General features: G+C 47.4%; 1 protein-coding gene across 1 annotated transcript in view; it reads right to left on the reverse strand.

Moving 5' to 3' along the window:
• Nucleotides 1–1609: 1609 nt before the first annotated feature.
• grk3 (G protein-coupled receptor kinase 3) overlaps nucleotides 1610–19548 on the reverse strand; it is a gene marked incomplete at its 3' end in the record, with an annotated part of 147197 nt that continues 129258 nt past the window's right edge. The window contains exon 21 of the mRNA XM_079525320.1: nucleotides 1610–1693. Within this exon, the coding sequence (XP_079381446.1) occupies nucleotides 1610–1693 (84 nt within the window). The remainder of the gene's footprint in view (nucleotides 1694–19548) is intronic.

Genomic DNA, 19548 nt, shown 5'->3' on the forward strand with positions numbered 1-19548 from the left:
AAAGTAATAAACAGTTTGGTTTACAAAAATAAAAGACACCTTGAAAAGGTGACAACGATTTCTCTATAAGACAATAATCTCTCCTCCCTTTCCCTGCCCCCTAATTGGATAAAGGCTACAATAGAATACCCTCTGCCACCCAGGTGGAAGAGCGCATCACTGCATGCCTGGCTGACATCTCACAGTGGATGTCCTCCAACCACCTCAAGCTGAACCCAGACAAGACTGAGCTTCTCTTCTTCCCAGCTAAGTCCTGCCCTATGCGGGAGCTAACTATCTCCGTAGACAACGCCCTGGTAACGTCTGTCACAACAGCCAGGAACCTTGGTGTTGTCCTGGACAGTCAGCTCTAGTTCAAAACTCACATCACAGCTGTCACTCGATCCTGTAGGGTCACACTCTATAACATACGACGAATTAGACCGTTCCTCACCCAGGAATCAGCCCAGCTCCTAATCCAGACAACAGTCTTGTCAAAACTCGACTATTGTAACTCCCTCCTTACTGGCTTACCGGCATGTGCACTTAAGCCTCTCCAACTGATCCAAAATGCCGCAGCTCGCTTGGTCTTCAACCAGCCAAATTCTCACATGTCTCCCCCCTGCTCCGCTCCCTCCAATGGCTCCCGGTCGCTGCCCGCACAGAAAACAAAACTCTGATGCTGGCATTCAAAGCAACCAAAGGTATGGCTCCCCCATATCTTGCAAGTATGATTGAACCCTACAAACCCTCCCGCGCACTCAGATCAGCGAACGCAGGGAAGCTGGAAGTACCCTCACTAAAAACGCAGGGACAACGCTCCACACGTCCCAAACTCTTCTCCCTTCTGGCTCCAAAACTGTGGAATGCACTTCCCGTTGCAGTCAGAACTGCAGCATCACTCCCAATCTTCCGCCGTAGTCTGAAAACCCACCTTTTCAGACTACATCATGGCCCATAGCACCCCCTTATAGATAGCACTTTTGTAGACTTAGATAGCATTTGATACAGACTTATAGCATGTTATGTAGACAGCACTATTATTGCATTGTATGTAGTCATAGCACGTCATAGTATAGCATAGTATGGTATATGTATAGTGTCATTATATAGATATTCCACTGTTACGTTCTTATTTCACGATAAATGCTTTTTATATATGTGAATGTATTCCCATGCTTTTTTGTTCTTGCTTAATGTAAATCGCTCTGGATTAAGAGCGTCTGCTAAATGCCTAAATTGTAAACACAGCCCTATAGTCAAACCCCCCCCTTTTTCCTATATTGTCACAGCTCTGGAAATGCATCGACAAACACAGATGAGGAACATTTTGCAACTGCATGAAAAATTAAAACCCCTGAAATTATCCGAGTACAACATTCCTCTCCCCCACCCCCTTCCCCCCCCTTTCTCTCTCTGACTTGTTGATTTGACACGATCCGCAGCAGCACTTTTGCCTTGTTTTTGTAGACCTTTAAGTTATACTAGTAAAAACCTCCCATCTGCAAAACACCTTAATATCCTGTTAACACCTGTGTTTTTTTAATGATGAGTCAACGTTTACTAATCAGCCCGTACAGGGTTTGGGCAGCCTGCGCCATCCTGGCCCTACATGGGGGGGTCAAGGTTGTTAGGTTCGGTCGGTCAGGAGCTTCTGGGCCTCGGTGAACGCCTTGGTCAGCTCCTTCTTCCACTGGACGAACTCCGCGTCACTCTGCACGACACACACAGGTACGTTACTATGGTGACAGGGGTGGATTAACTCTCCTTTAACATCAGGTACGTTACTATGGTGACAGGGGTGGATTAACTCTCCTTTAACATCAGGTACGTTACTATGGTGACAGGGGTGGATTAACTCTCCTTTAACATCAGGTACGTTACTATGGTGACAGGGGTGGATTAACTCTCCTTTAACATCAGGTACGTTACTATGGTGACAGGGGTGGATTAACTCTCCTTTAACATCAGGTACGTTACTATGGTGACAGGGGTGGATTAACTCTCCTTTAACATCAGGTACGTTACTATGGTGACAGGGGTGGATTAACTATCCTTTAACATCAGGTACGTTACTATGGTGACAGGGGTGGATTAACTCTCCTTTAACATCAGGTACGTTACTATGGTGACAGGGGTGGATTAACTCTCCTTTAACATCAGGTACGTTACTATGGTGACAGGGGTGGATTAACTCTCCTTTAACATCAGGTACATTACTATGGTGACATGGGTGGATTAACTCTCCTTTAACATCAGGTACGTTACTATGGTGACAGGGGTGGATTAACTCTCCTTTAACATCAGGTACGTTACTATGGTGACAGGGGTGGATTAACTCTCCTTTAACATCAGGTACGTTACTATGGTGACAGGGGTGGATTAACTCTCCTTTAACATCAGGTACGTTACTATGGTGACAGGGGTGGATTAACTCTCCTTTAACATCAGGTACGTTACTATGGTGACAGGGGTGGATTAACTCTCCTTTAACATCAGGTACGTTACTATGGTGACAGGGGTGGATTAACTCTCCTTTAACATCAGGTACGTTACTATGGTGACAGGGGTGGATTAACTCTCCTTTAACATCAGGTACGTTACTATGGTGACAGGGGTGGATTAACTCTCCTTTAACATCAGGTACGTTACTATGGTGACAGGGGTGGATTAACTCTCCTTTAACATCAGGTACGTTACTATGGTGACAGGGGTGGATTAACTCTCCTTTAACATCAGGTACGTTACTATGGTGACAGGGGTGGATTAACTCTCCTTTAACATCAGGTACGTTACTATGGTGACAGGGGTGGATTAACTCTCCTTTAACATCAGGTACGTTACTATGGTGACAGGGGTGGATTAACTCTCCTTTAACATCAGGTACGTTACTATGGTGACAGGGGTGGATTAACTCTCCTTTAACATCAGGTACGTTACTATGGTGACAGGGGTGGATTAACTCTCCTTTAACATCAGGTACGTTACTATGGTGACAGGGGTGGATTAACTCTCCTTTAACATCAGGTACGTTACTATGGTGACAGGGGTGGATTAACTCTCCTTTAACATCAGGTACGTTACTATGGTGACAGGGGTGGATTAACTCTCCTTTAACATCAGGTACGTTACTATGGTGACAGGGGTGGATTAACTCTCCTTTAACATCAGGTACGTTACTATGGTGACAGGGGTGGATTAACTCTCCTTTAACATCAGGTACGTTACTATGGTGACAGGGGTGGATTAACTCTCCTTTAACATCAGGTACGTTACTATGGTGACAGGGGTGGATTAACTCTCCTTTAACATCAGGTACGTTACTATGGTGACAGGGGTGGATTAACTCTCCTTTAACATCAGGTACGTTACTATGGTGACGGGTGGATTAACTCTCCTTTAACATCAGGTACGTTACTATGGTGACAGGGGTGGATTAACTCTCCTTTAACATCAGGTACGTTACTATGGTGACAGGGGTGGATTAACTCTCCTTTAACATCACGTACGTTACTATGGTGACAGGGGTGGATTAACTCTCCTTTAACATCAGGTACGTTACTATGGTGACAGGGGTGGATTAACTCTCCTTTAACATCAGGTACGTTACTATGGTGACAGGGGTGGATTAACTCTCCTTTAACATCAGGTACGTTACTATGGTGACAGGGGTGGATTAACTCTCCTTTAACATCAGGTACGTTACTATGGTGACGGGTGGATTAACTCTCCTTTAACATCAGGTACGTTACTATGGTGACAGGGGTGGATTAACTCTCCTTTAACATCAGGTACGTTACTATGGTGACAGGGGTGGATTAACTCTCCTTTAACATCAGGTACGTTACTATGGTGACAGGGGTGGATTAACTCTCCTTTAACATCAGGTACGTTACTATGGTGACAGGGGTGGATTAACTCTCCTTTAACATCAGGTACGTTACTATGGTGACAGGGGTGGATTAACTCTCCTTTAACATCAGGTACGTTACTATGGTGACAGGGGTGGATTAACTCTCCTTTAACATCAGGTACGTTACTATGGTGACAGGGGTGGATTAACTCTCCTTTAACATCAGGTACGTTACTATGGTGACAGGGGTGGATTAACTCTCCTTTAACATCAGGTACGTTACTATGGTGACAGGGGTGGATTAACTCTCCTTTAACATCAGGTATGTTACTATGGTGACAGGGGTGGATTAACTCTCCTTTAACATCCAACATACATCTTTCTTCGTCTCCCTCTCTCTTTTCTCACCATTCTGTCCATACTTTATCATTTTGAGGTTCTCTTTCCCCCTCAGTCTTGTATTCATCTCCATCTCATTGTGTGTTCGTTAGACTTTGGCGTGCATGTCTTATGTAACCCAGCAGTATGTCAGAATGTGGAAACTGCTTTTGACAAATCAGTTTGTCATTACAGTATAGCCCTGTGAACAGTTAATAGGGCTATACTGTTACCCCTTTAAGACCTGTGGCCGATTCTACAAATGCCTTCTAAATCAGTACGTATTTGTGCCAAGGACCCCCATCTGAAAATGTTTTGTGCCAGGTATAGCCCCCAGATGAGAAGATTTGTGTTACCATAAAATTCACAATTATTCAACATCTTTTGAACACTTTCAACATCTTAACAAATAGCAGATGTACAAGCTTGCAGCGCGGCACAAACTGACGTGCTGTGAGCTTACACATCTGCACATCTGCTATAACGAGAACCGTTCGCCCCACCGACACACGTGTTCCACACCCCCACAGGGAGTGCTGTGCCCGGTGCCGAGTCGGTCGGACCCACTTTTGTCCAGAACCGCCACTCTTCCTGGGCTCTGGACAGGGGCCCTGCACAGGCTCCATATATGGAGCTGTCCTGTTCTGACATCTGCATAGACTCCATATTTGGGCATGCCTGACAAAGAACTCCACATATGGGCATAGACCTGGCCTCTTCTGACATCACAACTCTTCATATTTTCGCACGCTTGACACATAACTCCATATACAGGAATAAAGGCACAGAGAGACTGATACAGACATCTCCATATATGGGCATTAAAAGGGACAGAGACAGGGTACTCTGACACGGGTTACAACAGGTATTGCATAGCCGGGTGGGGGTGGATCTCCAACTTCCATCGTTACCGACTCGGTGCTCTTCAGCATTTTAAATACTAGCCCTTACCCGTTGTGAGATATTTCACTGTGTGAAAAGTGGGAGTGATTGGTGCAGGCAGTGAGGAGCTACAGCAGTGTTTCTGACACACATTCATTCATTCAGAATTGTTTTTTTTCAGGCCGACCAGCCAGTCAGCCTTTTGTGCAGGCTGACTGTTGGCAGTCATGGCTCTCAGTTCCCACATTACGTCGTGTGGGAGTTCAGACTGATCCAGACCATACTGGACAACTGCCAGCTTGCATAAGGTCTTCAGACTAGGATTTGAGTCCAAGATGTACAGCTCATCACGGGCTTTAGGTCCAGGACATATATTCCCTCCAAAGAGGATGATACGATCTCCCACCCTGCACCTGCACATGGATTTATACTTCAGAGAGGGGCCGTTCCCCATGACCTTGACCGTCTTCCAGCAGTAGGTCCAGGCGTTGAATTTCCACACATCATTGAAGAAGCTATTCTGGAGGCCACCAACTACGTACAGCTCCCCATTGTAGGCAAAGGCTGAATGTGTTCGTTTGATGTGATCGACTCTGATGAGTCATTTGGAATCTGCTTTTCAGAAGGCGGTCTCAGCCATAGGTTGGTCTCTGTATCATACACTCTGACGTCGTCTGTATGCCATCCGCCTATTCCCCCAAATACAAACATCTTTGTCCCGAACATGGTAGCAGAGTGATTGTCAAACGATCTTTCCATAGTATTCAAAGAAGACCAGACCATTGTGGTGGTGTCCAACATGTGCATGCCTTTTTCTGAATAGATATACATGACCTTGTCCAAGACACAGGCTGAGTGGCGGAACAACCCCTCTGGCACGGTCCCCGACACCTCTGGCCTGAACCATTCGTGGGTGTCCACGTCGAATGCATAAAGCACGTTGCAGTAAGGATATCCTCCAAACATGTAGATGGTGTTTTGTACCAGAACAGCTGTGTGTCCGTGGCGCATGGAGGGAGTCTCCGGGCGATGAGGCAACTTCTTCCAGCGTAAGCTCACTGTGTTGAAGACGTACAGGTTAATCAGAACCGGATTATGTATGCCAGTGAGGTGTCCTCCAACAGCGTACATCTTGTGGTCCACTGCGGTCCACAGCGTACATCTTGTGGTCCATCCTGTTGGAGTCCCATCCAGACGCACAGCCCAGCAGAACATTTCATACACAGTGAGATACGGCTGAATGGTTCGAGTGTCACTCTTTCAAAGTACTGAGCTCCAGCCACGTGTGTTTGTGTGTGTGCGCTTCCTTTATCACGCACAGTTTATTGGTTCAGTGGCACAGACGTCATGCAAAGTGTGACAAATCCACGAAGCCGATGAGTACCTCACACTGCAACACAAACTGCTTCACCTCCCTTGATGGTACGTACCTCACACTGCAACACAAACTGCTTCACCTTTGATGGTACGTACCTCACACTGCAACACAAACTACTTCCCCTCCCTTGATGGTACGTACCACACACTGCAACACAAACTGCTTCACCTCCCTTGATGGTACGTACCTCACACTGCAACACAAACTGCTTCCCTCCCTTGATGGTACGTACCTCACACTGCAACACAAACTGCTTCACCTCCCTTGATGGTACGTACCTCACACTGCAACACAAACTGCTTCCCTCCCTTGATGGTACGTACCTCACACTGCAACACAAACTGCTTCACCTCCCTTGATGGTACGTACCTCACACTGCAACACAAACTGCTTCACCTCCTTTGATGGTACGTACCTCACACTGCAACACAAACTGCTTCCCTCCCTTGATGGTACGTACCTCACACTGCAACACAAACTGCTTCACCTCCCTTGATTGTACGTACCTCACACTGCAACACAAACTGCTTCACCTCCTTTGATGGTACGTACCTCACACTGCAACACAAACTGCTTCACCTCCCTTGATGGTACGTACCTCACACTGCAACACAAACTGCTTCCCTCCCTTGATGGTACGTACCTCACACTGCAACACAAACTGCTTCCCTCCCTTGATGGTACGTACCTCACACTGCAACACAAACTGCTTCACCTCCTTTGATGGTACGTACCTCACACTGCAACACAAACTGCTTCACCTCCCTTGATGGTACGTACCTCACACTGCAACACAAACTGCTTCCCTCCCTTGATGGTACGTACCTCACACTGCAACACAAACTGCTTCACCTCCTTTGATGGTACGTACCTCACACTGCAACACAAACTGCTTCCCTCCCTTGATGGTACGTACCTCACACTGCAACACAAACTGCTTCCCTCCCTTGATGGTACGTACCTCACACTGCAACACAAACTGCTTCCCTCCCTTGATGGTACGTACCTCACACTGCAACACAAACTGCTTCCCTCCTTTGATGGTACGTACCTCACACTGCAACACAAACTGCTTCCCTCCCTTGATGGTACGTACCTCACACTGCAACACAAACTGCTTCCCTCCCTTGATGGTACGTACCTCACACTGCAACACAAACTGCTTCACCTCCCTTGATGGTACGTACCTCACACTGCAACACAAACTGCTTCACCTCCCTTGATGGTACGTACCTCACACTGCAACACAAACTGCTTCACCTCCTTTGATGGTACGTACCTCACACTGCAACACAAACTGCTTCCCTCCCTTGGTTCTGAAGCAGGATGCACTTCTTGTCTTTAATCTGCGTCTCCTCCACCGACACGATCTGCTCCATGGTCAGCAGGTTTTGCTGTGGATCACAACCAGATCAAATCAAATCCACCGGCAGAAAAAAGAAGAGAGGAAGTTTGTCAAAACACGACCCCGATCCTGACGCCCTTTTCCGCGCTCCCCTTTTTGTCATAGTATTAGTCGCCGAAATCAACACTGGTACTACGTATGTACCTCACACTGCAACACAAACTGCTTCACCCTTGATGGTACGTACCTCACACTGCAACACAAACTGCTTCACCTCCCTTGATGGTACGTACCTCACACTGCAACACAAACTGCTTCACCCTTGATGGTACGTACCTCACACTGCAACACAAACTGCTTCACCTCCTTTGATGGTACGTACCTCACACTGCAATACAAACTGCTTCACCTCCCTTGATGGTACGTACCTCACACTGCAACACAAACTGCTTCACCTCCTTTGATGGTACGTACCTCACACTGCAATACAAACTGCTTCACCTCCCTTGATGGTACGTACCTCACACTGCAACACAAACTGCTTCACCTCCCTTGATGGTACGTACCTCACACTGCAATACAAACTGCTTCACCTCCCTTGATGGTACGTACCTCACACTGCAACACAAACTCCTTAAGGAGGACCCTCTGGGGTTCCTTAAGGAGGACCCTCTGGGGTTCCTTAAGGAGGACCCTCTGGGGTTCCTAAAGGAGGACCCTCTGGGGTTCCTTAAGGAGGACCCTCTGGGGTTCCTTAGAGGACCCTCTGGGGTTCCTTAAGGAGGACCCTCTGGGGTTCCTAAAGGAGGACCCTCTGGGGTTCCTTAAGGAGGACCCTCTGGGGTTCCTTAAGGAGGACCCTCTGGGGTTCCTTAAGGGGGTTTTAAATGGATCCTGACAATGCATTTTAACAGCTGGAGAACAACGGCGAGCGACACTTGAATTTCATTGGCTATCGCCCACTATCGGCCGGACGACGTCGCCCAAAATATGAATTTTACTACGGACAGGTCCATTTGGTTCCACTGTCTGTAACTAGACTGTCCTGAACAGCTTGTCCTACTATACTAGCAGGAGCTTGGCACAGGGTGTGACAACAGGCTCTCTACTGACACCTAGAGCAGGATACTGTGCACTACAACTACACCCACTGTTGCCCCAAAAACTGTTTTTGTGGCCCACAAGTTAAATGTTCCCCTTTTCTTTTCTTAACAAAAAACAAACAAAACATTTATTTCAAGAGAAAGAAAGAAAGAAAGAAAGAAAGAAAGAAAGAAAGAAAATACATTAAAAACGAATTCTAACTTTTTTTTTAAAAGAATTTCATAAATAAAATAAAAAAGTGTGGGGGGAAAAGCAGATCTACTTTAGCTTACTGTGAGCTTGTAGATCTGCTATTTTCACTTGTTTGGGTCCTGGGCTGGGCTGGGGGGAGACATGACATTTCTCTATTGGGTCTCGAGCTAAAAGGTTTGGGGACCACTGCACTGCTGAAAACCATGTATGTGCAACATAGGGCTTTAAGCAACTAGTCCACTATTAAATTAGTCGACTAGTAAATCCACTAGTCGACCTTGTTGGTACTAGTTGACTAGTTAATAAGAAAACAAAGAAAAGTTGTTTTTTGCTTTTCTTTTTTTTCTCGTTTTTGCAGGCCTCAAGACCAGCTAGAAATAGAATACTATATTATTGACCAATGTACACAGTGTGTGTGTGTGTGTGTGTGTGTGTGTGTGTGTGTGTGTGTGTGTGTGTGTGTGTGTGTGTGTGTGTGTGTGTGTGTGTGTGTGTGCGCGCGCGTGCGTGCGTGCGTGCGTGCGTGTCTCACCCGTGACTCCCCCTCCCCCCTCCACTCCACTCGGTTGGGAAACAGGTAGAAGTAGCGTCGCTGCCACTGGGTGAGGAAGGGGTTTCCCAGCTTCAGCATGTAGCCGTGCATGATGCAGTCTTTACCCAGAGCATAGTCTGCAACACACAACACACATGATTCAGTCTTTACCCAGAGCATAGTCTGCAACACACAACACACATGATGCAGTCTTTACCCAGAGCATAGTCTGTAACACAACACACATGATGCAGTCTTTACCCAGAGCATAGTCTGTAACACACAACACACATGATTCAGTCTTTACCCAGAGCATAGTCTGTAACACAACACACATGATGCAGTCTTTACCCAGAGCATAGTCTGTAACACAACACACATGATGCAGTCTTTACCCAGAGCATAGTCTGTAACACAACACACATGATGCAGTCTTTACCCAGAGCATAGTCTGTAACACAACACACATGATGCAGTCTTTACCCAGAGCATAGTCTGTAACACACAACACACATGATGCAGTCTTTACCCAGAGCATAGTCTGCAACACACAACACACATGATGCAGTCTTTACCCAGAGCATAGTCTGTAACACAACACACATGATGCAGTCTTTACCCAGAGCATAGTCTGCAACACACAACACACATGATGCAGTCTTTACCCAGAGCATAGTCTGCAACACAACACACATGATGCCGTCTTTACCCAGAGCATAGTCTGCAACACACAACACACATGATGCAGTCTTTACCCAGAGCATAGTCTGCAACACACAACACACATGATGCAGTCTTTACCCAGAGCATAGTCTGTAACACACAACACACATGATGCAGTCTTTACCCAGAGCATAGTCTGTAACACACAACACACATGATTCAGTCTTTACCCAGAGCATAGTCTGCAACACACAACACACATGATGCAGTCTTTACCCAGAGCATAGTCTGTAACACACAACACACATGATGCAGTCTTTACCCAGAGCATAGTCTGCAACACACAACACACATGATGCAGTCTTTACCCAGAGCATAGTCTGCAACACACAACACACATGATGCAGTCTTTACCCAGAGCATAGTCTGTAACACAACACACATGATGCAGTCTTTACCCAGAGCATAGTCTGTAACACAACACACATGATGCAGTCTTTACCCAGAGCAGTCTGTAACACACAACACACATGATGCAGTCTTTACCCAGAGCATAGTCTGCAACACACAACACACATGATGCAGTCTTTACCCAGAGCATAGTCTGTAACACAACACACATGATGCAGTCTTTACCCAGAGCATAGTCTGCAACACACAACACACATGATGCAGTCTTTACCCAGAGCATAGTCTGCAACACAACACACATGATGCCGTCTTTACCCAGAGCATAGTCTGCAACACACAACACACATGATGCAGTCTTTACCCAGAGCATAGTCTGCAACACACAACACACATGATGCAGTCTTTACCCAGAGCATAGTCTGTAACACACAACACACATGATGCAGTCTTTACCCAGAGCATAGTCTGTAACACAACACACATGATGCAGTCTTTACCCAGAGCATAGTCTGTAACACAACACACATGATGCAGTCTTTACCCAGAGCATAGTCTGTAACACAAACGCGCTGGTGCGTTGACTATCATTGCACGCACCATTAGATGACGGTTCATGAAAAATCACACCCGTTTGAACTGAGTGGTGCAAGGTCTTATATAGTCTGATCAGCTATGTCAGTGACGTCAAACACTAACCATAGCAACCATGCTCGTTTTTTTGGTACGAACAAACACGGGTACAAAGCCAGTTGTTGGAGTGGTTTGCACCACTCAAATAAATGAGTTTTGGAGCTATGTAGGGAGGTAGGGAGAAGGGACCGTTGTAGCGGTGGGGCGGGTCGGAGGGGGTCAGCGACTCCAAATCTGAGGCCATGGTTCTCAGCAGGAAACCGGTGGATTGTGCAGTCCAGGTAGGGAATGAGGCAATACCCCAGGTGAAGGAATTTAAGTATCTCAGGGTCTTGTTCACGAGTGGGAGGACGGAGAAGGAGATCAGCCGGAGAATCGGAGCGGCAGGGGCGGTATTGCAGTCTCTGTACCGCACTGTTGTGACGAAAAGAGAGTTGAGCCAGAAGGCAAAGCTCTCTGTCTACCGAGCAATCTTCGTTCCTACTCTCACCTATGGTCATGAAGTGTGGGTCATGACCGAAAGAATAAGGTTGCGAATACAAGCGGCCGAAATTAGTTTTCTCCGACGGATGGCTGGAATCTCCCTTAGAGAGAAGTTCAGTCACACGGGAGAGACTCAGAGTAGAGCCGCTGCTCCTTCGCCTGGAAAGGAGCCAGCTTAGGTGGGCATCTGGTTAGGATGCCTCTCGGGCGTCCCCTTAGGGAGGTCCTCGATGCACGTCCCACTGGGAGGAGACCCCAGGGCAGACCAAGGCGCAGATGGAGGGATTACATCGACTCACTGGCCTTGGAACGTATCGGGATCCCCCAGGAGGAAGTCACTAATGTTGCTCTGGAGAGGGAAGTCTGGAGCTCTCTGGTGGAGCTGTTGCCCCAGCGACCAGACTATGGATAAGCGGTTGAAGATGGATGGATGGATGTTCTAAATCCTATAGAGTTTTCTGAAAAACATATGCTGCTATAGCTAAAATCTAAAACGAATGGTTAAAAGAATATAAAGGATAGAGTGAGGACTGAGAATGACAGCCCCGTCCCCTGCTATTCATTTCAAGCAGCATTATAACTCAATGGCTGGAGCGAGTGGAAGTTGAGAGCGGATCTCAAATTTGACGTCAAATATGACTTCACTGAACGTCCGTCCTCCTCCATGAACGTGCTGCAGTTCCACTTTTGGCCAGTAGGTAGTGGCAGCTTCAACGTTAGCCAGCCCTTCTGGGGGCTTGGTTAAAAGAGAACAATGTGCAGTCTACCTGTATATAGCATGTCATGACAAAGATCCTTACTGTGAGGGGGCACGGTGGCACAGTTGGTAGTGCTGTCGCCTCACAGCTAGAAGGTCCTGGGTTCGATTCCCGCTCGGGGCGCTGTGGGTGCTGGTGGCGCGTTTCCTCCTCCGCGTCATCAGTGCCCATACCCGAGGCGGGGTTGGCGAAAGGGCCTTTCTGTGTGGAGTTTGCATGTTCTCCCAGTGTCCCCTAGGGTAGGTACCCTCACAAAAAACATGCAGTAATCCTGGTCTCTAAACTGCTTCCCCCTGGCCAGCCGGGGCGCCTGATGGAGGGGAAAGGAACTGGTTGGAATAACGTGTTCCTACCACACGCTACGTCCAACCAGGGAAACTCCCCCCTGTCAGGTGTAATGAGTTCAAGTCCGTTGCTCTCCCCAGGTTGGCGGAGGGTGTGTAGAGCCCAGGATCACATTAGATAATTGACACAGGGGTGAAAAATGGGTTACAAAATCGTGGGATAAAAAATATTTAAAAAAAAAGATCCTTACTGTATAAGCTCCTCATAAAGACTTGGTCAGGGTTGGATTTGCTCGGGGGATGCATGGGTTCAAATCCTCATGTCTGCTTTTGATATCCCCTTCCTGGTCACCTATAAATGCACCATGTCTCTGTGTCTGTACGTCTGTAATCCACGTAACTCGAGAACCGTTCGCCCCACCGACACACGTGTTCCACACCCCCACAGGGAGTGCTGTGCCCGGTACCGAGTCGGTCGGACCCACTTTTGTCCAGAACCGCCACTCTTCCTGGGCTCTGGACAGGGGCCCTGCACAGGCTCCATATATGGAGCTGTCCTGTTCTGACATCTGCATAGACTCCATATTTGGGCATGCCTGACAAAGAACTCCACATATGGGCATAGACCTGGCCTCTTCTGACATCACAACTCTTCATATTTTCGCACGCTTGACACATAACTCCATATATAGGAATAAAGGGACGCAGAGAGACTGATACAGACATCTTCATATATGGGCATTAAAAGGGACAGAGACAGGGTACTCTGACACGGGTTACAACAGGTATTGCATAGCCGGGTGGGGGTGGATCTCCAACTTCCATCGTTACCGACTCGGTGCTCTTCAGCATTTTAAATACTAGCCCTTACCCGTTGTGAGATATTTCACTGTGTGAAAAGTGGGAGTGATTGGTGCAGGCAGTGAGGAGCTACAGCAGTGTTTCTGACACACATTCATTCATTCAGAATTGAAAAGGCTGAAAGGCTGACCAGCCAGTCAGCCTTTTGTGCAGGCTGACTGTTGGCAGTCATGGCTCTCAGTTCCCACATTACGTCGTGTGGGAGTTCAGACTGATCCAGACCATACTGGACAACTGCCAGCTTGCATAAGGTCTTCAGACTAGGATTTGAGTCCAAGATGTACAGCTCATCACGGGCTTTAGGTCCAGGACATATATTCCCTCCAAAGAGGATGATACGATCTCCCACCCTGCACCCGCACATGGATTTATACTTCAGAGAGGGGCCGTTCCCCATGACCTTGACCGTCTTCCAGCAGTAGGTCCAGGCGTTGAATTTCCACACATCATTGAAGAAGCTATTCTGGAGGCCACCAACTACGTACAGCTCCCCATTGTAGGCAAAGGCTGAATGTGTTCGTCTGATGTGGAGTCGATTTGGAATCTGCTTTTCAGAAGGCGGTCTCAGCCATAGGTTGGTCTCTGTATCATACACTCTGACGTCGTCTGTATGCCATCCGCCTATTCCCCCAAATACAAACATCTTTGTCCCGAACATGGTAGCAGAGTGATTGTCAAACGATCTTTCCATAGTATTCAAAGAAGACCAGACCATTGTGGTGGTGTCCAACATGTGCATGCCTTTTTCTGAATAGATATACATGACCTTGTCCAAGACACAGGCTGAGTGGCGGAACAACCCCTCTGGCACGGTCCCCGACACCTCTGGCCTGAACCATTCGTGGGTGTCCACGTCGAATGCATAAAGCACGTTGCAGTAAGGATATCCTCCAAACATGTAGATGGTGTTTTGTACCAGAACAGCTGTGTGTCCGTGGCGCATGGAGGGAGTCTCCGGGTGATGAGGCAACTTCTTCCAGCGTAAGCTCACTGTGTTGAAGACGTACAGTTTAATCAGAACCGGATTATGAATGCCAATGAGGTGTCCTCCCACAGCGTACATCTTGTGGTCCACTGCAACCGCAGCGTAATGCCATCCTGTTGGAGTCCCATCAAGACGCACAGCCCAGCAGAACATTTCATACACAGTGAGATACGGCTGAATGGTTCGAGTGTCACTCTTTCAAAGTACTGAGCTCCAGCCGCGTGTGTTTGTGTGTGTGCGCTTCCTTTATCACGCACAGTTTATTGGTTTAGTGGCACAGACGTTATGCAAAGTGTGACAAATCCACGAAGCCGATGAGTTGACTCAGTCAATGGAAGCCAATTACTGTTGATCTTCCTAATATGGCAAATTACGTAACATTTTAACCTTCGCAAAGATTGCATGCATGGCTGTCAAGACCAGGTCAAGTGCTACGAACTAAGGTGGAGTCTGAAGAGGTGAGTCTTCAGATTACAGTTTAAGATTAGAAGTGAGTCCAGCTAGAAGGGAGAAGAGTCTAGGACGTGTGGAGCGTTGTCCAGGGTGTTTTAGAGAAGGGAGAAGAGTCTGGGACGTGTGGAGCGTTGTCCAGGGTGTTTTAGAGAAGGGAGAAGAGTCTGGGACGTGTGGAGCGTTGTCCAGGGTGTTTTAGAGAAGGGAGAATAGTCTGGGACGTGTGGAGCGTTGTCCAGGGTGTTTTAGAGAAGGGAGAAGAGTCTGGGACGTGTGGAGCGTTGTCCAGGGTGTTTTAGAGAAGGGAGAAGAGTCTGGGACGTGTGGAGCGTTGTTCAGGGTGTTTTAGAGAAGGGAGAAGAGTCTGGGACGTGTGGAGCGTTGTCCAGGGTGTTTTAGAGAAGGGAGAAGAGTCTGGGACGTGTGGAGCGTTGTCCAGGGTGTTTTAGAGAAGGGAGAAGAGTCTGGGACGTGTGGAGCGTTAGCGTTGTCCAGGGTGTTTTAGAGAAGGGAGAAGAGTCTGGGATGTGTGGAGCGTTGTCCAGGGTGTTTTAGAGAAGGGAGAAGAGTCTGGGACGTGTGGAGCGTTGTCCAGGGTGTTTTAGAGAAGGGAGAAGAGTCTGGGACGTGTGGAGCGTTGTCCAGGGTGTTTTAGAGAAGGGAGAAGAGTCTGGGACGTGTGGAGCGTTGTCCAGGGTGTTTTAGAGAAGGGAGAAGAGTCTGGGACGTGTGGAGCGTTGTCCAGGGTGTTTTAGAGAAGGGAGAAGAGTCTGGGACGTGTGGAGCGTTGTCCAGGGTGTTTTAGTATTGAGTATTAGTCGCCGAAATCAACACTGGTACTATGTACTGTATGTACCTCACACTGCAACACACCTCCTTTGATGGTACGTACCTCACACTGCAACACAAACTGCTTCCCTCCCTTGATGGTACGTACCTCACACTGCAACACAAACTGCTTCACCTCCCTTGATGGTACGTACCTCACACTGCAACACAAACTACTTCACCTCCTTTGATGGTACGTACCTCACACTGCAACACAAACTGCTTCACCTTTGATGGTACGTACCTCACACTGCAACACAAACTGCTTCACCTCCCTTGATGGTACGTACCTCACACTGCAACACAAACTGCTTCACCTCCCTTGATGGTACGTACCTCACACTGCAACACAAACTACTTCACCTCCTTTGATGGTACGTACCTCACACTGCAACACAAACTGATTCACCTCCCTTGATGGTACGTACCTCACACTGCAACACAAACTGCTTCACCTCCCTTGATGGTACGTACCTCACACTGCAACACAAACTACTTCACCTCCTTTGATGGTACGTACCTCACACTGCAACACAAACTGCTTCACCTTTGATGGTACGTGAGTGGCTTCCGAGTGACAACTAAGCTGGAGTGTATGAGGACACACTATATATAGGAAATACAATCCAAAGGGAAGTACTACGCACATCTTAAATTCTACAGGTGCTGAAAAAATATATACGTAGTTTACGTACAGGGAAAAGGAAGGCAGTGTTTTACAGATCCAAGGATATTTAATTTGAGGTAGGCAACACAAACACACACACACACACACAGGTTAGATAAATGTTAATTACCTCCAGCACCAGGGAGACGCAGGCAGGGAAGAAGGTCATGAAGACAAAGTAGTTGGCGAGCACCGACATGCAGCCGAAACAACACATGATCTCCAGCTGAGGAACACCTGTTAGGAGGACAATGATTATTGTCTCCACCAGGCCGAAGGCATGGGGAGAGAGTATGTTCTGCACACCGTCCGCGTGTGTGTGTGTGTGTGTGTGTGTGTGTGTCTGTCCGTCTAATCTCCAGCACAGTTAACCTGGTCGATGCCAAATTTTGCACACACACACACCCTGGATGCCAACGATGAACCTAGTGCCACCAGGAGGCCGACTTTTGAAAAACACATTTTTTGATATTACTCCTCCAGATTCTGTCCAAAAATCCCACAAATCGTTACACAGTATCTCTATAGTCATGTGTTCAAGACGGATCTATCCGATATTTCATATTCCATCCTAATTGGCTAACATTGGCTTTTTGCAGGATTTGCCCGTTTTGAACAAAAAGCCTCAAATCATGAACGCAGCATGCAATTGACGTGAAATCTTTCACAGATTTTCCTACTAGGCTGAGGAATATATCCCACCCTTTTCACATTGGCCTGTTATAGCGCCACCAGGAGGCCACAGCCTGACCTGCCCTGGTGGAGACCTGTGCCCACTTTTTCTAGTTGATTATAGATCTGTCCCTTTTCACATACAGACCAAACAAGGGTCCATTAGGTTTACACACTGGTATCGTACCAGTAACCATGTTAATAGGACGTTTGTGAGATTTGCCGCCTGGCGCCTACTGGGCCACTTTCACTGAGGAGACCATTTTGTAGGATGTGTGTACCATGTCGCTCATACAGTTTGTAGGATGTGTGTACCATGTCACTCATACAGTGTGTAGGATGTGTGTACCATGTCACTCATACAGTGTGTAGGATGTGTGTACCATGTCACTCATACAGTGTGTATAGGATGTGTGTACCATGTCACTCATACAGTGTGTAGGATGTGTGTACCATGTCACTCATACAGTGTGTAGGATGTGTGTACCATGTCACTCATACAGTGTGTAGGATGTGTGTACCATGTCGCTCATACAGTTTTAGGCCAAATTCCAATACCCCAAATCTCTTTGACTCGCTCACTCACACTCGGTCACTCTAGCATGGCAAGTTATGATGAAATTGGTGATCTGCCGAAATATGTGACCATCTTGTTGCCTTCACACAACTTACATGGAAGTCTTTAAATACGTGGCCTGAATACCACAATGTTAAACTCTGCTAATGAACAAACCGCAACGATTTACATTCGAACATTGACATTATGATTGTCAACACGATGGTCACATATTTCAGCAGGTCACCAATTTCACCGTAACACCACCATGCTAGAGTGAGTTAGTTATCACCTTCACCTATCCTCTACTGACCTGACATGGTTCCTACATGCAGTGTGTTCTGGGTAATGTAGTTCTAACTGACCTGGCATGGTTCCTACATGCAGTGTGTTCTGGGTAATGTAGTTTAACTGACCTGACATGGTTCCTACATGCAGTGCGTTCTGGGTATTGTAGTTCTAATGCAATGTGTTCTGGGTAATGTAGTTTAACTGACCTGACATGGTTCCTACATGCAATGTGTTCTGGGTATTGTAGTTCTAATGCAGTGTGTTCTGGGTAATGTAGTTTAACTGACCTGACATGGTTCCGACACCGATGACCAGACACTCCACCAGAGCGTCCAGACTCCAGAGTGAAGGTTGGTCCCAGGATGGACATTCCCTGAGAGATGTTCTCCCTCACCTCCTCCTGTGCGCACGCACGCACGCACGCACGCACGCACGCACGCACACACGCACACACGCACACACACACACACAGGTTTTAAATCATGTTTTTGAGGAGACAGTGATGACACACGCACACAGAGATATGCACACAACTCTCTGAATATAAATCGGGTGTGTGGTGTTGTGTGTGACGGGGGTCAGGGGTCAAAGGTCACCTGTGAGTTGGAGCTGAGGGCGAACTTGGCCAACGTGCACGCTTTGGAGAGGTCGATGAGCAGGAGGAAGAATGGCAGCGCTTCACTGGAATGAAAACATCAATATTATGATAAAATCTATTATACTAAATAGAAACTGAATAAAGTGCACCATTCTGTCTTGTGTGATATGTAAGGGATAATATCTGGCTAGGTGGTCATTATCGGGAGATTATTCACTGACAGTACTGTCACGTCCGAAATCATATACAGTTAATGTGTGTGTGTTAGGCTGCGAATATATTAGCGCCCCTCACTTCACACGGGTGTGATTTTTGAGTGGAGCAACCACTCCTATGAGGAGCCTGGCTGGGTCCGTCCGTCCGAGCACGAAAACAGCGTTTGGTTGGTTTTCACCACCAAGTGTCACTGTTGCGCAGCATAACACACACACACATTAACTGTATATGATTTTGGACGTGACAGTACAGTACAGTGACAGTACAGTACAGTACAGTAGAGGGACCCCCTGGGGACCCCCACACGGTAACTGTCATTTCTCAACCGTTTCGGACGCGGGGCGGCTCGCCGGGAACCGGCCCGGCCCCCTGGGCGCGTTCCTGGGGCTCTGGATGTTCCGGGGACCCCCCATTTTAGGGGGTCCCCACCCAGTTCAAATATGATAATTTTGGGCCGTCAGCCTAAGATGAACCACTAACTACCCCAAGAGGCTTCCAGTCACCAAACAGAGCAAAAGACAAAGGGATAGAAAGATAACAGCTTGCACA

The sequence above is a fragment of the Electrona antarctica genome, assembly GCF_951216825.1.
Source record: "Electrona antarctica genome assembly, chromosome: 16".
NCBI classification, from domain to species: Eukaryota; Metazoa; Chordata; class Actinopteri; order Myctophiformes; family Myctophidae; genus Electrona; species Electrona antarctica.